The sequence below is a fragment of the Kwoniella dejecticola genome, chromosome 2 (genome assembly GCF_000512565.2).
Source record: "Kwoniella dejecticola CBS 10117 chromosome 2, complete sequence".
Classification (NCBI taxonomy): Eukaryota; Fungi; Basidiomycota; class Tremellomycetes; order Tremellales; family Cryptococcaceae; genus Kwoniella; species Kwoniella dejecticola.
This window is the reverse complement of record NC_089302.1, coordinates 2,206,453-2,226,398: the sequence shown is the minus strand read 5'-3', so window position 1 is coordinate 2,226,398 and position 19,946 is coordinate 2,206,453. Positions and strand designations below refer to the sequence as shown.

Here is a 19,946-nt window from a genome sequence, read left to right as displayed (position 1 = left end):
CAAAAGATAACGACCCGAATTGCCGGATCTGCATCTTGAATATCGGGATATACACGCAATCTAAATCCTGCATATCCTTTTGCAATTCCGAAAAATCTTGTTCATTTTTGGGAATTACCGAAAGAATCTTCAGGGCGTAACAGTGGATTATTTGTAACTTTTGGCGATAACATCTGACCTAGCCCTATCTCTCGACTCCATGTACCGTCGGTTCGAGATGCGGCAATCTTCACAGCGTATTGCGGACTCGTGACATTTGCATTATTGCCTGTTCATATCGTTCACTAACATAGTAAACAGCAATGATTTTGCCCATATCGCATTCATTTCTCCACAGGATATAAATCAATAGTCAAGGGAACATCCGATTGTTCGTGTGCAGGGTCCAATGCAAATCTCGGTCTTCCGACCTTCTTCGAAACCTTGATCTCGCTATTCCAGCAGCTCGACTAATCCATCCCACGTCCGATAAGTCTGTGACAACATGACGACCGAGACAGGAGCAATAATCTACAAGGGTGAGTCAACGGGGTTCCTCCTCTACAGACCATGAAGAGTCACAGCTGACTCCCCTATTCACCCAAAAACGAACAGCCTTTGCGCCGACAATCAAGATGATGATCTGTATAGGTTTAGGAGTGGTCTTAACCAAAAGATGTAATTTTCAGCCGATGAACGCTAAAGGAGTTAGTATTTTGAGCTTGGTGAGTCCTTCACCCACTTTATCTCGTCTCCTCCAAACCAGCAATCGGTTTCTGATGAGGCTTTCGGTAATGCACCAGCCCAGGCAGCTGACATGGTTCATACGACCAACCAGAATATCTCCTTACCACTCCTGATATTCGGATCTATGGTGTCGGCATTCACATCCGACAATATCAAGGCCTTCGGGCCTCTGATCATGGTGGCAATCATTTACCAGATTATAGGATTGCTTTTCGCCTTAATCACCCGGGAGTTGTTCTATGTTCCGAAGGATTTTCAGTATGGTATTCTTGTGGTGAGTAATACCGCGCATGGCCATGGTCAAATGGGCTGTAGAGCTCCTCGCGTGATTTTCGTTCATACAACTGATCGAATCTGGATGCGCAATGTAGATGGGTGTTTTATCGAATTGGGGTAATTTACCTACGGCGGTGGTGCAGACTTTGGCAAAAGGCTCGCCGTTCGACCCCGCTACTGACGTTGAATTGGGCGTCGCCTATATCGCGTGAGTACTCTAGAAGCGACCATTCATCTCATTATATTCTGCTGACCTGTCACTCAACGATCTCAGGGTGTTTGTCTTGGTCATGACCGTCACGTTGTTCCCCCTCGGGATGCATAAAATGTGCGCATGGGATTTTCGAGAAGATAATCTGTTGCGGCCGGACCCATTACCAATCAAAGAGAGATGGGCCAAGCGATTCCACAGTCTGCGAGGACTGTCTCGTCGGTCGAAGATCAAGGCCGATGACGAAGAACAAGGAGAAAAGCGTTCACAAAGCGACGACACCCTACATGCCCCTGTCTCGGTACCCGGCGTTGATCCAGGAACCACTAGCACTCCAAAATCTGATACAGAATACCACAAGTCCGCCAAGAGAACCTCTTCCAGTGAGGCGGTCGATGATACTGAAGAGTCCGGAGACGTAGTCGCCCCTGATCTGATTTATCGAGCGAGATTTGCTGGAGGTGCCGATATGAGCCGGAAACGCTCTAGAGCATCATCTTTCCATTCTATGATGGAGTCTACTAGACCTATTCCACCTACCGCACCTCTCGAAGCTAGTGGTATAGCCGAGCCATGCCAAGATCCATCGCTCAACCCACACAGTCTCGCTCCCGTGTGTTCGCATCATGGAGGCGAGACCTACAACTATCATCACCTAGCTACTCCTGCACCATCAATCCATTCACCGAAGAAGCCATTGAAGCAGAGAATCTGGAAATGGCTGGAACCTTTTATGACGCCCTTCATGGCTGCTATCATACTCGGCATCATCTGCTCGGTGGTGAGACCTGTTAAAGCCTTGCTAGTTCCCGTTGATGGGTGGTCGGTCTCAAGAATACCTAATGCGCCAAACGACGAGCCTCCCTTATCGTTCATCATGGACACCGCCACCTTCTTAGGTGGAATATCAATTCCCGGCGGATTGGTCTTGCTAGGCGCAAGCTTCGGTAGACTGAAGTTGCCTAACAAATGGAGTGACATACCTTTTGCTGCTATAACGGTATGTACCAGAAGGGATCCGTTTCGGCGATCATCGATGCTAATGAGTAATTGTATGGGTCAACAGGCTATGACTGTATTCAAGAGTGAGTCTACAGCACCATGTCCTCAGGTCTTGGCATACTGATCAGCCACTTCGTAATCAGTGGTTATTACCCCATTGATTGGAATGTGAGTGAGAACAGGCTCTTGGTCTGCCCAATTATCGCTGAGACCGTGTGCTATTCAGATTCTTTGTTGAAGGCCTCAGAGACCATACAACACTGTATCCTCGCGAAGACAAGAGTACGTCTCTTCCGTCGACCATTTTCAACTGGCACATCGTGGCTGATTCCTTCCATGCTGTCAGTGCGGATCTTTGTGGCTATCCTCTTGAGTGGTACACCTTCGTCCGTAAATCAACTGGTGATTACGCAATTGTATAACCCGAATGGTACTGCGGACACGCTGTCAACTTTCTTAGCATTGCAATGTGAGTGCTCCCAGGTCTTTCCATCAGCTGATCGACCGCGATTGTTGTCCTGATCATCTGCTTGGCGCTAGATATAATGATGCCTATCTTGTCTACGTGAGTCTTGCTTCATCAACACCGCATGTGATCTCACACTGACAGATGAGAGTCAAATAATAGTGCTCTGGCTGCCATCGCCCTTTATGTTGTAAAGTGATACATTATCCTTCGGACCCCCACAATGAGATAGACAATTAGAGGAATCTTGTATCGATGTCATGTAACACTGGCCAACAGGATTCTGGATCGGAACGACCTTGTCTCCCAAGATGTGAAAGGAAGAGAACGAAGTGATCTTACAACTCGACGGTCTATTTACCCTCTACGTCTGCTTCCGCCGTCGGCTCTGCGAAGCCAGAACGCGTAGTCTGCTGATTGGCTGTAGACCAGCGTTGGCGTCGATCCTTGAGCCTGCGTCTGGTGTCTTGACTCGCCAGCTTGAATATGGGTCCAGGTTGGGGTGATTAAACCGTTAGAGGTCGATTGTTGCTTTACTTGCGAGTGTCGATCGTGCCCGTGTGGTGGACGAGCATTTTGTGACTTCGAATGATCGTATTCGAAGGCATGATATGGTCTACCGTCAAACTGCGGGGGTGTCTGCTCATGCATCATCCTTCGATTGTCGCTTATCCATATTCGGAGTTGATCATCGTGCTCTTCGTCACGTCGTACTTCAGGTGCGGTAAGGGTGACCCCTGTTTTTCGATTTTGCTGACCTTCAGGATTCGCAAAGTTGGCGAAACGTTGATTATCGGTGGATTCCTCTTCATCGCTGTCGTGTAAGCGCAGCAAGTCCATTCGGAGTTCAACACTATCTCTCCTGCCCACAAAGGCAGCCTTGAGGTCTTTCGTAGACTCGAAATTGGTCCCTCTTCGCGCATTTGCTAGGAATTCTTGCCTTTTCTTCTCGATTTCGATTCGTGGATCTCGATTTTCTTGCTCCAGAGCCAAAGCTTCCATGGGACCTTCCATTGCGTCTTCATCTTGGGTCCCTGCGTTGTCACCTTCTTCCACCTCTCTGAAAGGACTGATGTTTCGTGACGGGGGATCTTCCTCTAGCTCAAACATGCCTTTGCGTTCTTCTGCTTCGCCCAGCCACGATACTTTCGGTCCCGAGCCCCAACTCTCTTCAATAGACCCTAATTGAGCCTTTTTGGACCTTCCACCGATCTGTGGGGTCAGCATCCTTTCTTTGGCCAGCTGCCTGTCGTATGCGGATGAAGGGATAAACCTGGGCTGCTTCCAACCTCTTTCGAAATAATCGTACGGCTGAAATAGCGTTCCGCTCATACTCGTATCTCTGACCTTGAGACCCTTGAATCGATCGAGATTGTTGTCGACGTTGTTAGACCGTTTCTCGAAGTCCTCTGCCTGGCTTATGGGGGGACCACCTGAAGCGAAACTGGGCCGTGTTCTATAGGAGGTCTTGGCCAGCAGGTCGGGTTGGTTGTGATCGTCCATTTTCTTGTTGACTCGTCTAAGTCAAGGTTGATGACTGTCAATGGCTTTCGTTCGGATTAGTACAACATCAGGGTAAGTGATTGACAGTTAACAGCGTAGCCACCCACGTCAATGGTAATCGAACAGAGTCTGACAGCACTACAGCTTGGTGAGATTGGAGGTACCACTATTTCCCAACGATCAGATGCGCTGAAGGACAACAAACCAGAAAGGAAAAAGACGATGCAGATATCTGTGACCGCGAAACATTTCGTTTCTATCACACGACTGCACGGTCCCGCAAGTGTTATTTGCGCACACACATACATGAACACGAGGACATCATATTACGCTCGGTCCTCTGATTCTTCGAGACACCTTACATCTGAGACATGTCTTACTAGTCAAGCTTTCTAGCCCACCTTTTGCCAGGTGCAGCCGTGCTATCGCCCCCAAGATACTTCTCCGGAGAGTTTAGCGATGTGCCTCGCTCCTCAGCACTGTGTCTCCTATTGATAGTGTTCTTGAAATCATCGCCGAGCCCCGTTCCACCAGTGTTCTTCCAGTACACAACCATTTGAAGAGCAAGTACAGCGTTGAGTAAAGCTGCACCCGCAAAGCCCCAGAAGATTAACGGATCATCTACCTCTTGTTTCGTAGTGAATAATCTGGCTAGACATCCTAATAAAGCATTGAAAACCGCGAACGCCGACAGATTCCCTGTAGACTGGTTTTGATGATTTGAGAGGATTTGAGGTGCTTTGGAAATCAGTGATAAGGGAAGTGTGGCTGCTTGAAGTAAAGCGACTATATGAAAAGGCGAAAGATTTAGCATACTTTCGCTGCGGCCACACAGGGATCACTCACGCATTCCAGGAGGGCAAAGATTCTCAGACCAGAGGACTACACCGGTAATAATAGTGATCACCAGTCCAGTGATGACTTTACCCAGATTACCGGAAGTTTGCTTTCCAGTCAGAGGTCCACCCAAGCCTCCACCAGCTGCGCCGCGGGCAGAAGAGAAGAACAAGATCAATAGGGTGATGATAACGTTCTGAATGGTCAGGAAGAAGTTCTCCCCGTAAGTGGAGAATGGGAACCGATTCCTGGACGCGTAAGCCAAGTTGATTGCGTAAGACGTAGTCTCCAGTATCTGAGAGTCCGCGAAGGTAGGGGTCAGCAAAATACGATGTGTAAATCTGCGTGTAGTGGATGTGCGAGCTAAGAGGGAAGGTGAAAGCGGATGGAGAGATGGAGAGAGGCGGGCGGAGAAGCATAGACAAAAGATGGATGGAGAAGGAGAGAAGGAAGGAAGAGAAGGAGAAGGGAGGGGGAGAAGGAGAGAAGAGAGGAGAGGGGAGAGGAGGAGGGAGGGAGGAGAAGGGAGGAGAGGGGAAGAGAAGAGAGGGGAGAGATAAGGAGCCGAGTAGACAGCGCAAGAGAAGGCAATTGAAAAAGGCGAATCGGACTGAGAGCTCTGCCTTGAATGGAGAAATGTACACGTACATAAGCAGATAAAGATAACCCTCTCGCTGAGCCACTCCGACCGATCTTCAATATCTGAGGGATCTTCACTATCCCACCACCAAGGACTATGCCCAGTCCCAGTCCTTTCGAGAGAGCATATTTCAGGCATTCCACATGGGTTATATCGAAATTGTACACCAGGACATCATAACATTGTTCACCTATCAATGCTTCGGCCGGCTGACGTAAGAATGAAGGTATATTCTGGGTGATAGAGGTGATCTACATTCGCATCTCCCCGTGTCAGTCCGAAATCAGCACAGAAGGTATCAGGTTCTTGACTTACGGCTGAATGCAGGGCGGACATGATGGTGAAATGGGCTGGACCCGAAGCGTATTCAAGATCGAAATCGATTGGTGCCAGCGTGTCTGCCTTTCTCGACTCTGTGACAATGCGCTTGTAGATGAATCGAGTGACAAGATACGTCAAAGCGATGATGAGTCTGCTGCTTATGTGAATACTGTGGATAATGACCGCTCCATGACTTCTGCATCCAGTCACCTGTGTCGCGCTGGACGGTGTGAGTGATGACATGCGATTAACTTTGTGTAAACACGATTTGATCCCGTCGATGCGAGTGTCATCTCATACATATTGGTACAAATTACTAACTCTTTATCGTCTCGTATATACTGTATATTCCCATTCAATCCAGATCGAATTAGATGAAAAGAAGCTATTAGAAGAGCGGCAGAAGAATGACAGAAAACTTTATAGAAAGTACAAACCAAGAAATGTCCATCTCTGGTGAAAGAAACCATTCGGGATCGATAAGACGGGTCGCACCAAAAACAATTATATTCGTACAAGGCTCATCTCGCAACTTCAACCGAAAATCCTATACACAGATTCAAACAACAAGCAAGAGATCCCAGCTCTTCTGATACAACCCCATTCACCTTCTAGATCGCCTTGCCGTTTCGTGTATTTGGCTTCTATTCTTCTTACCACACTGTCGTGTATTTACCACCTCATTCCTCCGTCACTTTCGTCCCTTCCCTGTGACAGCAGGGCACTCATACTCATTTGGAGTTCCGCCTGACTATCCTTCCTGATTGTTCGTTCCCTTTGTCTGCCCCTCATATCGGATATAGACATGTTCATCGATGTCGGCGATTGCATATCGATAGCTTCCGTGTTTTCCCTGTCAAAACTTGCAGAAGAAGATACAGATTCACTTGATCGCCTTACATTGTTGATGGACGTCGAGGAAGTCGTGTTGTGAGGCGAGGGCTCGAAAGTCATCAAGATGTCGTGAGCGGCATCGTGAGTTTGACCGTTTCCATTGACCATGTTGTTGCCCCAACTGCGAGTATCAAGGTTCATATGGTCAAATGAGAATTGGCGCTCCGGTTCGGGAGAAGGTCTCATCGCTTCCAAGCTATGAGCACCGCTCAAATCAAAAGCCGGTTGCTGGTTCATTGGGTTCGGCATACTGTTGGTCTCGTTCATCCAGAATAAGGAGGATGGAGGATTGGGCATTGGGGCCGGCTGAAAAGTGGTATTCACTCCGTAGGTTATCAACATGTTTTCCAAGTGGGCGATTCTACCTGACTGGAGGTCCGTCAGATGCTTGAGGTCACTAATAGATTGAACGTCATCAACAAGCAGGTCTTGGGATGTGGACATAACAAGAGGACTAACCGAATGTACTGAACGCTTTGGCTGAGGATTCTACCTTTACATTGAACTGCGTCTTTCTGCGCCGCCTTCGTTGTCGTAGAGCCAGCACGCTTGGTCTTCTATATCGCAATGCGTGAGTCCTCTGTACAGGGCGAAGACCGATAGGATACTCACCTTTTTCTTGCCAGCGGCAGTGATTTGAGGTTTATTCTCTTCCTCGTCCTCGTCTTCTATCACTTCATCGTTGTCCGGCAGATTGTAAGCGGGAGGGAGAAGCTGGCTCAATTCCTCGATCTTAGCGTTGATGTGCTCCCTTCTTCTCTTCTCCACTTGGTTGTGGCATTCTCTTCTCCTTTGTTTCTTGTAAGATTCGTCGGAGAGAAGGTGGAGGGGTTTAGCAGGGGTCATTGGACTCTCGATGATCGCATCATCGATCGTCTCGCCAAAACTACCAAGACTTCCAGGTAACATGGACGGAATACTGCCACTGCCCCAAGAGACGTTGTCATTTTCGTTATGGGGGATCGACATGCCGAAATTACCATTAAGCCCGAAGTCGGGAGGCGAGATCGAGTCGGTCTGTTCGCCTTCGACATGAGTGTCAAGGCCGATACCTAGTCCCATCGGCTTGCCTTCGTGTTGACCGTTCGGTATCACACCAATCTGCCCACCGCCAGAGAATGATTGCGCTCGACCTGGTAATGATGATCTACCTCTCGGCTGGATGGACCCAGGAGGTGGTCGGGCATCGTTCATCGACTTTCTAGCTGATCGAGAGCGAGATGAAGGTGCTTTCCCAATGTGGGACGATCGGGAAGATGACTGGGAACGAGACCGTTGGTCTAAGGACTGGTTATCCTCGTTGCCCAGGTTGATAGGCGGCTCAGGATTATCGACGCCGAATTTGATAGCGTTGAAGATGGCGGCAGGGTGAAATCGGTCCGCACTGGTAGACAGTGGCGAGCTCATACTGTAGTCGAAAGTATGCGTTTGAGTAGGTAAAGATGTCGAGAATGAGTAAGGGGAGACCATGTTCATAGGCATCTGATGTGGACTTCCAGACATCAAAGAAGTAAGAAGGTTGGTTTCGACCGTCATTGAACCGTCCGAGAATGGTCGGTGCATCGATGGTCTATTAGAACCGTTGTCTACCCCAGGGATCCTGCAGATAGCGTAAGATTGTCAGTAGGTATTCGGTCCGTTGCAGATCGCTGAACTCACTTGAAACCCTCGGTCTTGATCGTTGTCATATCGGTTGGCGTAGTAATAACTGAGCTGTGGGATTGTTACCCAGGCATTGATGGACGTTGAGGCGCGAGGGTGCACGATGCGGACCGGAGATATCCGAAAGGGGGCAAAGGAAGGGCAAGAAGGAGAAAAAGAAGATCAGCGTCGATTCATCATGGTATTACGCGTGATTAAAAAAATATCACAGATTGTGGTGGCGCAAAGTAACAGTGAGGAGACGTGAAAGGCTTGGAGGAACGATGTTATATATGGTAGATCATCATGAATGAGATGGAAAAGGATCCCTTTGACTGTAGGCAGTTCAATGACGCGGGTTATGGTTAACCGGTCGGCGGGAATATTGCAGGCTCGAAATCCGATGAACGAGGAGAAACAGGGAAATGATGGTGGAGAAGGGTCCAAGGTGATCAAAACACAGCTCGGTCGACGGTCGGACAGACAGGATCAAACAAGACCTCATTGGCCACTCACCGATTTTGTAACGCGATTCCAACTCCTTTCAACTAAATTAGTACCGCTAGTTCCCTTTTCAATTGCAAATGATGTTCCGATCTCTTCGTTGGTGGTGATCTAAGCGATCTGCTAAGTCTGAGCAGTCAGATCCGTTATAATCGTGTATTCACTTGAAGAGTTCAATCGACAAGAGACGTTGTCAAAATGGCAATCTTGTTGATGAGTAATGGTTGAAGATGGTTGAAAAGAATCGATGGTGTACGTGTATGGTGGTAAAAGTGACGGGAATACGTTGGTTTGATGAACAAGGAAGAAATTTCGTCCAACTAACTGCTTGTCGATGACGGTAAGTGGAAATGCAAGTACAGCTTTTCTCTCTTGTCTTTCTCTTTATCCTCTTCTACTCCTACATGCGAGTTGTTTAATTTAAATTGTCTTAAACGCGGGGAAACCAGGGTCGTTATGATGGAGTCCCAAGCGTAAGCGTGTGTTCTCGTATTTTCAAGGGGTCAGATTCATACTAGTTCTAGAGCACTGCTGCTCTAGCGTTTGTCTGGTTCCGGTCTTTATTCTTACCAAGGGTTGAACGGGTAGGAGCGGCGGGTCTTTCACTTTTCTTTGTTGTTGTTCTTCTGCAGATGCGTTGAACGAGAGGGGAATCAATACCTTTGTTGTTCTGCGGTTTTACGCATGTATACTTTGGGGATCATCCCCGCTACAAGCGAAAGAGGAGAAGAATCGAACCTCAGGATTGACCGATCAGATACCCTTGATCGTTTTTCCAATTTGAATCACCAATTACCATATCCAGTAATGACCAGCTTTACCCCAAATGCCCCAGAGTGCTTTGACCAATGAGCCCCGTGTTTTCTCCAGCTTTCCCCTCCCTTTTCCCCCTGACGATTCCCTTTCTAAAAAGATTACACACTCCTTTGTCGGTACCTGAATCATCATTCCCATAATCACCCTGATCTTGTTACTGTATATATCACTTTACTTCGGGTTGTTCTCATTCGCCAGCCAACTCGGCCGGACCTAAACAGCTACTACTGTCCAACACACTTCCTCTGCTTTTGCATCCGTCAAGCATGCATGTTTCACTTCTCTGCGCGAAAAGGACACACGCACGTAGCTCTTTTTTTCTCGTCAGCGTTTTCCTTTTGGCAAGATCCACTGTTTTGGAATGTCACTCCACCTTTTTCACAGGTCGATCGCACATTTTCAGCACATACACAGATCACTTCGGTCATTGTGACACCGTATCTCCCAGGCTGCAAAGATCCATTCTAGATGGTGCCTACACTTCATGCCGCCCAGCAGTTTAGGGAAGTGAGATGAACATGTGTAGCACAATCACAACCGAGATTCAAGCTTTCTGTAGTCCTGTTTATCCGGGATGCGTTAGATCGTTAACTTAGTCATGTAAATCACTCACATGAATCTGACTAGTCCAACGGATTTGAGCGAAATCCATAGCATGATTGTCGGACGGCGGGGTTCGGCTTGCACCTGCAAGAATCTAGGTCTCAGGGTTGAAAGCGCCCGGTACCTCTTGTTCTGGATTCGAGAGACGTACGGACATCTGGACATCTGCTTGTCGGGTCTAGCTTGCCAGTACGCTTGGTGACTATCTCCATCAGCTGTATAGCCTTGGGCAAACCATAAGCGAACAACTCAGAATGAACGCCTTGCGCCAATACCTGGGGGATATAGTGTTACCCTATACATGCATGTGTGTGTATCTTTACTCATGATGTATCGCAAGAGAATCCCTTATACAAGCATATTATATCAAAGTATCATGTCCAGAGCACCAAAAGAGCGAGCAGTATATGGCTCAACTCCAATCTCTCAATAGCCGAGTTCTACGGGATGACCGTTCAAGTAGTTGTTCGCGCCTTCTCGATAGTTATCCTGAATCAGAGTCGAATTACCAGCGATGAACTTGAGAATATCCTTTCGTCCGATCAAAAGGTTGTGTTCCGTCCAGTAGGTCGAATTGACCGGTGCTCCAGGAGGAGGTGGGGTGACGGGACTAGTAGTGTTGACGTATGGATCAGGATAAATGAACGGGTTGGTAGCATTAGGTCCGTTAGGATCAGCGAAATAGGTGAAGTTCAGCCTGAATATGTCTCCATGTCAGCCTGGAAGTATGATGCCTGTCGAAGTCATCTGGACTTACCAATAACCTTGGATCAACTTGGATAGATCTCTCTCCGGTTGAGTCCAGCTGCCGTTGTTGTTATCCCCAAAGATGTAGGGCAGATCAGAGAGGTGGACGGCTAAGGCAGAAAATTATCAGATTTTTCGCGCGATATCTGTATAGTAACATGGAACCACTTACCGCCAAACCTGTTTGTCAAGGGATCACCTTTGACGTGGTCGAAAGTATAAGTCCAGGTCCTGTTGTAAAAGTACTCATTGGCTTGTCGCAGCATGTGTCGTCGCGGTGCGGTATGTCTGGCATCGGTTAGCAAAGCCGCGTGTTGCTTATAGCTGATCTCAACAAGGTACATCAGCACACGCGATGTTTCATGAGCTGAATGAACGCACGTTGGATCAAGACCAAATGTAGCATTGCCCGTTCCGAACGGTCTAATAGAGTCATTCAGCATACCATCGTCTCAAGCGGTCATATGTGTTGTACTTACGCTCCTCTGACAGGGTTTGGAGGGTACCAGGTAGTAAGATTTGCTGTGAAGTTGGCTGGAGGTGGAACAGGGTAAAGCCTGTCGAAGTAATCGAGAAGGGTAGCTTGAGTTATGTTGACAGGTGTAGCACCGGTGGCTCTGAATGACGTGTTAGCCCTTCACCAGATGTCATCTAATGGGTCGGACTCACTCGTCTTTGGTTTGTCCGATTATGAAGGGGATAGGAGCGATAACACCTTTCTCAAGCAATTTCCAAGGTTGATCAGGGATCAAATCGGAATCAACACTTGGTCCTGCATTCGATCGAATTCAGCTCTGTTATGACGAACTCTCATGAACGACCTCACCGTAAACGAATCTGCACAATCATATGATCAATTCAGGTTAAAGTGACAATATCAGGAATAGAACTCACGAGCTGGTATAGTCAGGATTGGACAAGATCGTCTGTTGAGCAGCGAAGATATTTTCAGCAGTGACGTTTCGAAGACAGCCAACTTCGGTACCAAAAGTAACATTATCACATTTGGTTATGTTCAGAAGCTGATTGTAAGGTTCGAGCCAGGTCTTCTCGGTAAGACCGATGGGTACCGACGATGGGGCGCCAGAGCTGATGATCTATCGGATCTTGTCAGCTCAGCTATCCCCTGAATGCGTCGCGGGATCACTTACTGCCGCGTTGAACAGACTTTGTTCCGTGTCGAAATAAAGGTGAGATATCGTGATTGCTCCAGCCGAGTGACCGTGAAGTGTGACCTGTGAGGTGCGATTAACATCGTTCTGGCATATATCGAGCAAAAGACATACCTTATGACGATCACCACCGAATGCTCTAATATTCTCCTGGACCCACTCGAGAGCTCGAATGATGTCTCTCATACCAAGGTTACCGGCTCGAGCGTGATCGAAAGCAGGGCCGTTCCTGTAATTTGGATTAGTATCTCGATGGCATCTAAGCGGATCACTTACGGCCAACCGAGAACACCGAGTCGGTAGTTGAGAGTAACGAAGATGACCGGCTTATTCTGTATATGAAACGCTCATCAATTTCTCATCCATGACGCTATAGGCAGCAAAGGAATATACTTACAAAGGTTTGAGAATAGGAGACCAGACCGGTGGGATCATGGACGATACCACTGCCCCATTGCCAACCTCCGGAATGACTGAGCACAAGATCGGAATTAGCGTTGACATCCCCTTACATCCATTCTGAATGAGTGAAACAAAGAAAGAACTTGTTCACCCACAGATATACGATGACAGGAAGCGGTTCATCCGTATCCCAGTGGTCTGAAGGTTTGTAGACGTTGAGGAAGAGACAATTCTCAGATGTACCAGCTGGACCAGCTTCACCTCGAGAGACATCTTGAAGGCATGATGCGGCAGGGTGACGGGCATCTACTTCGGCATCGCTATAGTTGTAAGGAATGGGTCGTCTCCATCTCAGGAAACCGATGGCTGTCAACATATCGTCAGCGCAATGCTATATGAAAATTCGTCCGAAGCGATGACGGCTCACGAGGTTCGGCATATGGGATACCGTAGAACTTGTCGACCTTGTAGTCTTCGTCAGTGATACCAGTTACGATGACACCATCTTGATAGTAAGGGGAGTTGTAAGGATGGATGGTCACGCTGGGATTGCTAGGGTATCCACCATCACCCTTTTTACGGGGATCGAGTGCGGTAGAAAGGATCAATGGTAGAAAAGGAAGTAAGGCTACTGGACGCATGACGAAGGATTGATAGTCCAAGTTATAGTATGATGACTTGCTAGTGATGAGGGCGAGAGAAAGAAGGAAGATTGAGGAGAAAAGTAGGAGGGATGTGGAAGTCGTGTACGGTTTATATCCCTCATTTCTGCACCTGGAAGGAGATGCATTATGATATGCTTCTTCTCGCCGGGCCTCGTGTTCGGAAGACATGATGGATTGGTCTCGCCGATCTCATTTTATGTGAGCTGATGATGAGGTGACACGCTGACTTTGATCAATTCGGACTATCGGCCAGGTACAAATTGATCTTCTCTTCTGTCTCTGAAAGATTCTTAGTCAAGTATGCTTTATAGTTCGATGGATACGTCAACGACCCATCAGATCCACGGCAAGTGGAGCTACGGAGTGTAGTATAGCAGGATCTGTGCTTTCATCGTCTACTCTCACTAGTCGGAAAGGTATCCTTTGTAGAGCATCTACCATCCTTTACACGAATGGTTCGCTACCAGTTGACGACAAAGACCGAAGGCCATTTGATCAAGAATTTGTCATTCCGTCATACATCATTCGTCTTCGCTCGAATAGCCGAATTTGACGATCAGACCATGAGGGGCGTCCGACCGACCTTGGTCGACTCGAGGGATGGTGCAGCAAGGGATAAAAAAAGATGAGCAACTGTTCAAATACGTGTTCATCAGCAAAACAATGACCGACTCGTAGGTCGATGAAGTAATTGCTTAAATGGTCGGCCCATATAGCGATAATGATTCGATGTTTCCGAAAGGAACTGGAATATTGGGATCGCGTCCAAGCTAATCTGTGAATGCATTGGTGACCTCATTTGAGGCTTATCCTTAACAAGACAGATTATGTTATAGGTATTCTGGCTGTGGTAGAATACAGGGGGACGCATCAAGATGATCTCTCTGCTCAGGAGTAGCCAGCTGCCTCTATCCTACCGGTTCATACATCGAGCGGTCTGCCGAGCTCCATCTAAAAATCCCGCAAATCGGCGTCGGCTGCATCAAGCCTTTGGGAGATCACCTTCGATTGCATCGAGACAGATCTTGGACGCTTTCTATGTGGCTCAACCATCTTCTATTAATGTTAACGGCCTGATACGCCGGCCGACACGTTCAAAAACCGGTCATTTTCCATCACCATCCTCGCGGCATCTGCACCACTCCCAACTGTCCAATACTTCTACCCCTCGTTCACCTAGACCCCAGCGATCAAAGTCAGGGCGACGCATACGGGGACTACGAAATCTATTGCTCTTCCTGGCTTTGCTTTCGATCGTATACTACACGGTCTCACCATTTCGACATACGGTCTTGGCAGGCGTACGATGCGCAAGACTGATGAGAGCGGTTTTGATGGATGTATGGGATTACAAGCAGGTGTTCGCGGCTGAAGAAAGGCTAGGCGAGCCAGGAAGAGAATTGACAGACGAAGAGAAGCAGATACGGAGGAAAGTACGGAAAGACTGTCATACGAGAAGTGCTACTAGATTGTTGGAGGCTTTGAAGAAGAATTCGGGTATTTACGTCAAATTAGGACAACACGTTGCGGCTGTACAAGTGTTACCCAAAGAATGGACTCAGACTATGACGCCTTTGCAAGATCAATGTTTCCCGACACCGTTAGATGATATAGACGATATGCTCAAAGAGGATTTAGGTCTAGGTATAAATGACCTCTTCCAAGACTTCCAACCGAATCCAATAGGTGTTGCTTCATTAGCACAAGTGCACCGGGCAATAGATAAGAAGACAGGCAGGAGCGTAGCTGTGAAGATCCAACATGCCGATTTGAAGGAATTCGCAAAAATTGATATGCACACTGTCAATTTCGCCATCCATTTCGTGAAATACGTCTTCCCAGAATTCGAATTCAGCTGGCTAGGCGAAGAGATGAATCACATGTTACCCCTCGAGATGGATTTCACCAACGAGGCCCTGAACTCGAAGCGTTGTAGAGATGAGTTCAAGCATTTGAGAGGGAAAACCAGTCTGTATCTACCTGAAGTACTCTGGGCGGAGAAGAGATGTATGGTCATGGAATACATAGAGGGCGCGAGAGTTGACGACTTGGTGTACCTCAAGGATCATGGGATAGATAGGAACCAAGTTTCGCAAGAACTGTCAAGAATTTTCAGTCAGATGGTGTATCTCAACGGAAATTTCCATGCCGATCCGCATCACGGCAACCTGCTAATTCGACCAAAGGCAAAATTCTCCACCAGCCCCTTCAACTTCGATGTGTGTTTGCTAGACCATGGACAATATTTCGATATTCCCGATGATCTGCGTGTCAACTACGCACATTTCTGGTTATCGCTCATCAAGAAAAGCTCAAAGAAGACAACTGAGGAAAGAAGGTATTACGCCAAGCTCGTCGGTAACATCGATGAAGATATGGTGAGTATGGAATACTCCCAGCCCGAAGCTGAAGCTTGCTAACGTTTGGAATTCGATGCTGCAGTATCCATTCCTCGAGTCTGCTATAACTGGTCAGATCAATATGGCAGACGAGACCAACGATCCTTCATACGGTGATGGTGTCAGGCCAACTTCTTTGCTGGAACTTGGTAAAGGCTCTATGGACGACAACCAAGTCGGAAAATTGCGAGCAGCCATGATGGAAAGAGATGATTTGATTGTATCGATATTTGAACTGCTTAGAACAGTGCCCAAGTAGGTCTACCTCTCGCCACTCGATACCCGCTTTGTCCTCCTTCCCAAGGCTGATGGGCTGTAAATCAGGCGACTGCTCATGATCCTCAAGCTGTCGGATCTACAACGGTCACTAGATCAAAGTCTAGCTACAACACATGGTCAAAGTCGGATCTTCGTCATAGTGGCACGATACTGCTCAAAAGCTGGTGAGTGTCGTTTATTCCTTTCGCCACCGTCTAGGTAACTCGCTGATTCGCTACCTTTAGTCTGGCAAGATGAGATCCGATCGATCCGCTCGACGCTTGCACAAAACGGCTTATCCTTGTCCGTTGCCCGTCGCTTCGTCTCTTCACTATGGGACTATACGTACTGGAATATGACGCTCGGGCTGGTCGAGTATGGTATGGACTTAAGGGCACGCGTAATCAAGATGAGCTTATGGATACATGGTCTAGGTAAGGGAGGCTTGAAGGAAGCTGAGGACGAGGCTGCTGGATTGAGAACGAAGAGGGAAATTGGTCAAACAGCTCTGGGCCTGTCTTAGAGATCTTGCTGTTCAGGATTAGATGCTGGTGACTCTATTCCAGCATTGTCAATCGGAAAGATTTCTGCAATGTTGTAAGCACGGTAGAATGCATATGTTGCATAAGGACACTAAACATCCATTGTCTCCAACTACCTGCCTGGACTGCAATGATGGGCTTTATCTACATCATCAAACCTCTTCAATATGTTTCTTCATGAGAGCCAAACCGACCGTCGCTTATGCGGTGTTGAACTACTCTACAGATGGCGCAGATCTTGATGATCTACTCAAGAGTGGCCATCTTGGTATTTTGGGTGCCGGCATCGAAATTTTCAATTCTCCTCTCTTCAGGCTTATTCTCGCCCATAAGACTAGTGATCCTACCAAGTTCATGCCGTTCGCCTTTTCCATTTTCCCCACCGTGGACGTATCTCTCGGTAGCTTGCTCTTTCATATGCTTCCTGATCCTCTTGGATTCTTTGACAGGGTCTACTCCTGGTAAATACATCGCATCGATCGACTCAAGAGGTACACCCGCGGTCTAATTGATGACGGAATTGTCAGTGTACGTTAACATCGGAATAGCTCGTGCAAGGGATACAGAATTTCCGTACTCACTTCGGGGCAGAAGAACCATACGAGAGGGGCATAGGCGAAATTGAAGACTGGTCCATCCATTCAATCGTTAGTGCTCTACCATCCTATTGAATGTGGCGCATGACGATTTAGCGGAAGACAGGACGGCAGCTTACCTGCAAATACGAGGAACATGCCCCAACCAATCTGATCAATACCGATCGGAGTTACTTGTAGTATCACGAAGTCAAATAACCATTGAAGAGCCACACAAAGACTATTCAGACCAGCGACATTAGTGTTTTGACACCCAAACATTGGAGATGTAGGCAAATGAACTCACCCTCCGCCTTTGGCTCTGTAAGTGGTAGATAGGATCTCGTTACCTGTACACGCACTTGTGAGTACGTTACTTCTCAGCATTGCAGTTGTCGCTGTCACCCGGGGTCCGGCGATGCCTTTGTTTTCAACACTCACTATAACACCATACACCTGAATTCCGTGATCGGATGGGCATCAGCGATGAGCCTGACTCTCTTACTGATTAAGGAGACATGCTGATGGAAGTTCATACGATTTGACTTACCTGCCATCCAGCCCCAGGTGAAGAAGGACTGATAGAGGAACAAGCACACTGTCGCTACATACCCTGTTGGCTTGGTGTTCACCTTGACCATAGCAGCCAGGACTACCATCGTGATACCCTAATCGCGTCAATTTCATGAATTCGTCAGGTAGAGGTTCACGCGGACACTTGAGGACGATCGGAAACACACCATGCAGATCGCTGTAACCATGAAGCAATTTCGTCTTCCTGCTCGTTCGATCAAGAACCAGGTAAGGAAACTAGCGAGAAGGAACCAGACTGTGTTACAAGACATGAGCCACTTCGCCACAAGGAGGTCGATTTTTCCTCTTACCTTGTAAAAAACCTGACATCAAGGTTGAAAGGTGTTCCGAAAACCCGACCGAGCCCTCGAAGATAGTTGTCAAGTAGCTGTCGATCCCCGTGTGTCAGATACAATTATCAATCTCGGTGATATGCAATACCATGGCAAACGAGACCTACAAACTTAGCACTGTCGAACCAGAGAAGGGTTGAGCTGTTTCGAGTGAATAGTTAGCTTGTGGCTTCAGGATGAATGAGCTGGTAACCGCAGCATCACTTACCGACTTGGATACAACATGCCTACAGCGCGTTTCGACAGTCGGTCAACATCATGTAGTTTGTAAAGTGTTTGAGAATGACATACAGTAAAAACCCTTCGTTTCTCCCTAGGACCATCATCGTTCTTCTTGAACGTAAACAAGTCAGTCCAGGTGGCGCCGTGCTCTTGCTCAAAGGTGATTGCTCGAGTCATATCTTCGATCTGCTCGTTTACCAGTATATCATTCTCTGGTCTATTGAGAAGACAGCTGACAACCGATCGCGCTTGATCATATCTGCCATGCGCGATCAACCATCGAGGAGATTCAGGCATGAAGAGAACCATGAATGCCATAATGGATACACTAATCGTTTGGAGTGCGAAAAGTAATCGCCATGTGATATTTTCGGCTGTCGCGCACATCCGCAGATCTGTCAGATGCCTCGTTGGGTGTCAGGCTGGCGGACGGCCGTCAAACTTACTGGGGAATTGCTGAAGTAGACCATATCCAGCCCAATAGGCAATGAGTTGACCGATAATCAAGAAACTCAAAGAAGTACAAATGACTGTTCCTCGTAATTTGGCTGGAGAAGTTTCGCTACACACACCACGCCAAAATCCTCAGCATTCAGGGTGAAAATTTACTTGACATCCAGAAGATCGGGAGAACGCACTTCTGCCAACTGGGCAAGGTCGAAGTGATACCTCCTAGACCGACACCGGCTATCATCCGACCAGCAATGAGCATACCCGTATTCTGGGCTGCTACTTGGATCACAGAGCCAATGATCATGGGTACCGTATAGATGAAGAGTAGACCTCTTCTGGAGAACCGTTCACCGAATAACGAGACGAGCAAAGCACCCGCAAAGCAGCCGAGTTCTGTGGATCACCCAAGATGAGCCACGAGCAATGAAGCTTGTGACCTTTTTTAAGCTATCACTTACCGAACAAGCTGGTCACGGTCCCTTGCATCGATGTGCTGAGGTTGAACTCCCTCTCAACTTCAACATGATACGTGAGCCCTTGTCGTTTGCACACACAGTCCGTGTTGCGAAGACTCACATGCTGTTGTGGTGATGACAGCTCCCAGAATTGCATCTATATGACAGCAAAGGAGCTAAGATGTCAGCCATTCCTCTTCGCGGCGGAAGCAGACTGATTTCACGTACCATCTAGACCGAATAAGATCCATCCCATCTATGTACGGGTTGAAGCCCACCGTGGTCGTTAGTACTCCCTTCTATGGCTTGATGTGGGAGGAGTCAACTTACACCAGCTGTCAGAGAGATGGCCACGGGGAGTTTGTTCCCTCTCAACCCGAGATACGGCTTCATTTTGAACGATGCAAGGTCTTTGAATAAGATATCAGATGGCGATTATGCTTAATGTCGATTCCAGTGAAATGGTAAGCAAAAGTCGATAGATAAGGTCAGTCAATCGCTTAGTGAAATCAGCGATCTTTCAAGTCAGAATACGGACTTTCTTGCAATTGACCTAGTCTATATATCTCATCCACATCTTCGACACCCTAACCGTGTTAGGCCGCCATGTACCGCCTACATGACTAGAGGCTATGGAGGATCAGCCCATTATTGTCTCACCTCGCTGACCCTCAACTCTCTTTCGGAACA

At 47.7% G+C, this 19,946-nt stretch overlaps 7 protein-coding genes across 7 annotated transcripts; 2 read left to right on the top strand and 5 right to left on the bottom strand.

Annotated features, from left to right (window-relative positions):
• Nucleotides 1–484: 484 nt before the first annotated feature.
• Nucleotides 485–2,880, top strand: I303_102256 (uncharacterized protein; the record flags this gene model as incomplete). Its single annotated transcript, XM_065968507.1, has 11 exons — nucleotides 485–518; nucleotides 595–704; nucleotides 818–1,000; nucleotides 1,098–1,210; nucleotides 1,277–2,213; nucleotides 2,280–2,298; nucleotides 2,359–2,383; nucleotides 2,442–2,497; nucleotides 2,562–2,684; nucleotides 2,756–2,780; nucleotides 2,844–2,880. 11 exons carry the CDS (start codon nucleotides 485–487, stop codon nucleotides 2,878–2,880), a joined length of 1,662 nt encoding a protein of 553 aa, XP_065824579.1.
• Nucleotides 2,881–3,038: 158 nt separating this feature from the next.
• I303_102255 (uncharacterized protein) lies at nucleotides 3,039–4,184 on the bottom strand (the record flags this gene model as incomplete). Its single annotated transcript, XM_018404964.1, has 1 exon — nucleotides 3,039–4,184. The coding sequence occupies one exon, from the start codon at nucleotides 4,182–4,184 to the stop codon at nucleotides 3,039–3,041; it is 1,146 nt and encodes a 381-aa protein (XP_018265245.1).
• A 379-nt stretch (nucleotides 4,185–4,563) lies between these two features.
• On the bottom strand, nucleotides 4,564–5,997 carry I303_102254 (uncharacterized protein; the record flags this gene model as incomplete). Its single annotated transcript, XM_018404965.1, has 4 exons — nucleotides 4,564–4,970; nucleotides 5,031–5,316; nucleotides 5,670–5,912; nucleotides 5,977–5,997. 4 exons carry the CDS (start codon nucleotides 5,995–5,997, stop codon nucleotides 4,564–4,566), a joined length of 957 nt encoding a protein of 318 aa, XP_018265246.1.
• Nucleotides 5,998–6,654: 657 nt separating this feature from the next.
• Nucleotides 6,655–8,564, bottom strand: I303_102253 (uncharacterized protein; the record flags this gene model as incomplete). Its single annotated transcript, XM_065968506.1, has 5 exons — nucleotides 6,655–7,273; nucleotides 7,336–7,433; nucleotides 7,489–7,946; nucleotides 8,010–8,476; nucleotides 8,536–8,564. 5 exons carry the CDS (start codon nucleotides 8,562–8,564, stop codon nucleotides 6,655–6,657), a joined length of 1,671 nt encoding a protein of 556 aa, XP_065824578.1.
• A 2,302-nt stretch (nucleotides 8,565–10,866) lies between these two features.
• On the bottom strand, nucleotides 10,867–13,594 carry I303_102252 (uncharacterized protein; the record flags this gene model as incomplete). Its single annotated transcript, XM_018404968.1, has 14 exons — nucleotides 10,867–11,137; nucleotides 11,198–11,297; nucleotides 11,360–11,511; nucleotides 11,569–11,610; nucleotides 11,667–11,804; nucleotides 11,857–11,959; nucleotides 12,014–12,024; nucleotides 12,082–12,284; nucleotides 12,339–12,422; nucleotides 12,474–12,588; nucleotides 12,636–12,691; nucleotides 12,757–12,832; nucleotides 12,917–13,127; nucleotides 13,189–13,594. 14 exons carry the CDS (start codon nucleotides 13,592–13,594, stop codon nucleotides 10,867–10,869), a joined length of 1,968 nt encoding a protein of 655 aa, XP_018265249.1.
• Nucleotides 13,595–14,301: 707 nt separating this feature from the next.
• On the top strand, nucleotides 14,302–16,606 carry I303_102251 (uncharacterized protein; the record flags this gene model as incomplete). Its single annotated transcript, XM_018404969.1, has 4 exons — nucleotides 14,302–15,804; nucleotides 15,869–16,080; nucleotides 16,150–16,268; nucleotides 16,329–16,606. The coding sequence occupies 4 exons, from the start codon at nucleotides 14,302–14,304 to the stop codon at nucleotides 16,604–16,606; spliced, it is 2,112 nt and encodes a 703-aa protein (XP_018265250.1).
• Nucleotides 16,607–16,871: 265 nt separating this feature from the next.
• I303_102250 (uncharacterized protein) lies at nucleotides 16,872–19,649 on the bottom strand (the record flags this gene model as incomplete). Its single annotated transcript, XM_065968505.1, has 17 exons — nucleotides 16,872–17,129; nucleotides 17,207–17,253; nucleotides 17,341–17,441; nucleotides 17,508–17,550; nucleotides 17,642–17,656; nucleotides 17,751–17,868; nucleotides 17,941–18,029; nucleotides 18,085–18,161; nucleotides 18,234–18,267; nucleotides 18,335–18,353; nucleotides 18,418–18,722; nucleotides 18,795–18,910; nucleotides 18,987–19,194; nucleotides 19,260–19,316; nucleotides 19,378–19,413; nucleotides 19,485–19,512; nucleotides 19,587–19,649. The coding sequence occupies 17 exons, from the start codon at nucleotides 19,647–19,649 to the stop codon at nucleotides 16,872–16,874; spliced, it is 1,614 nt and encodes a 537-aa protein (XP_065824577.1).
• Between the last annotated feature and the right edge of the window lie 297 nt (nucleotides 19,650–19,946).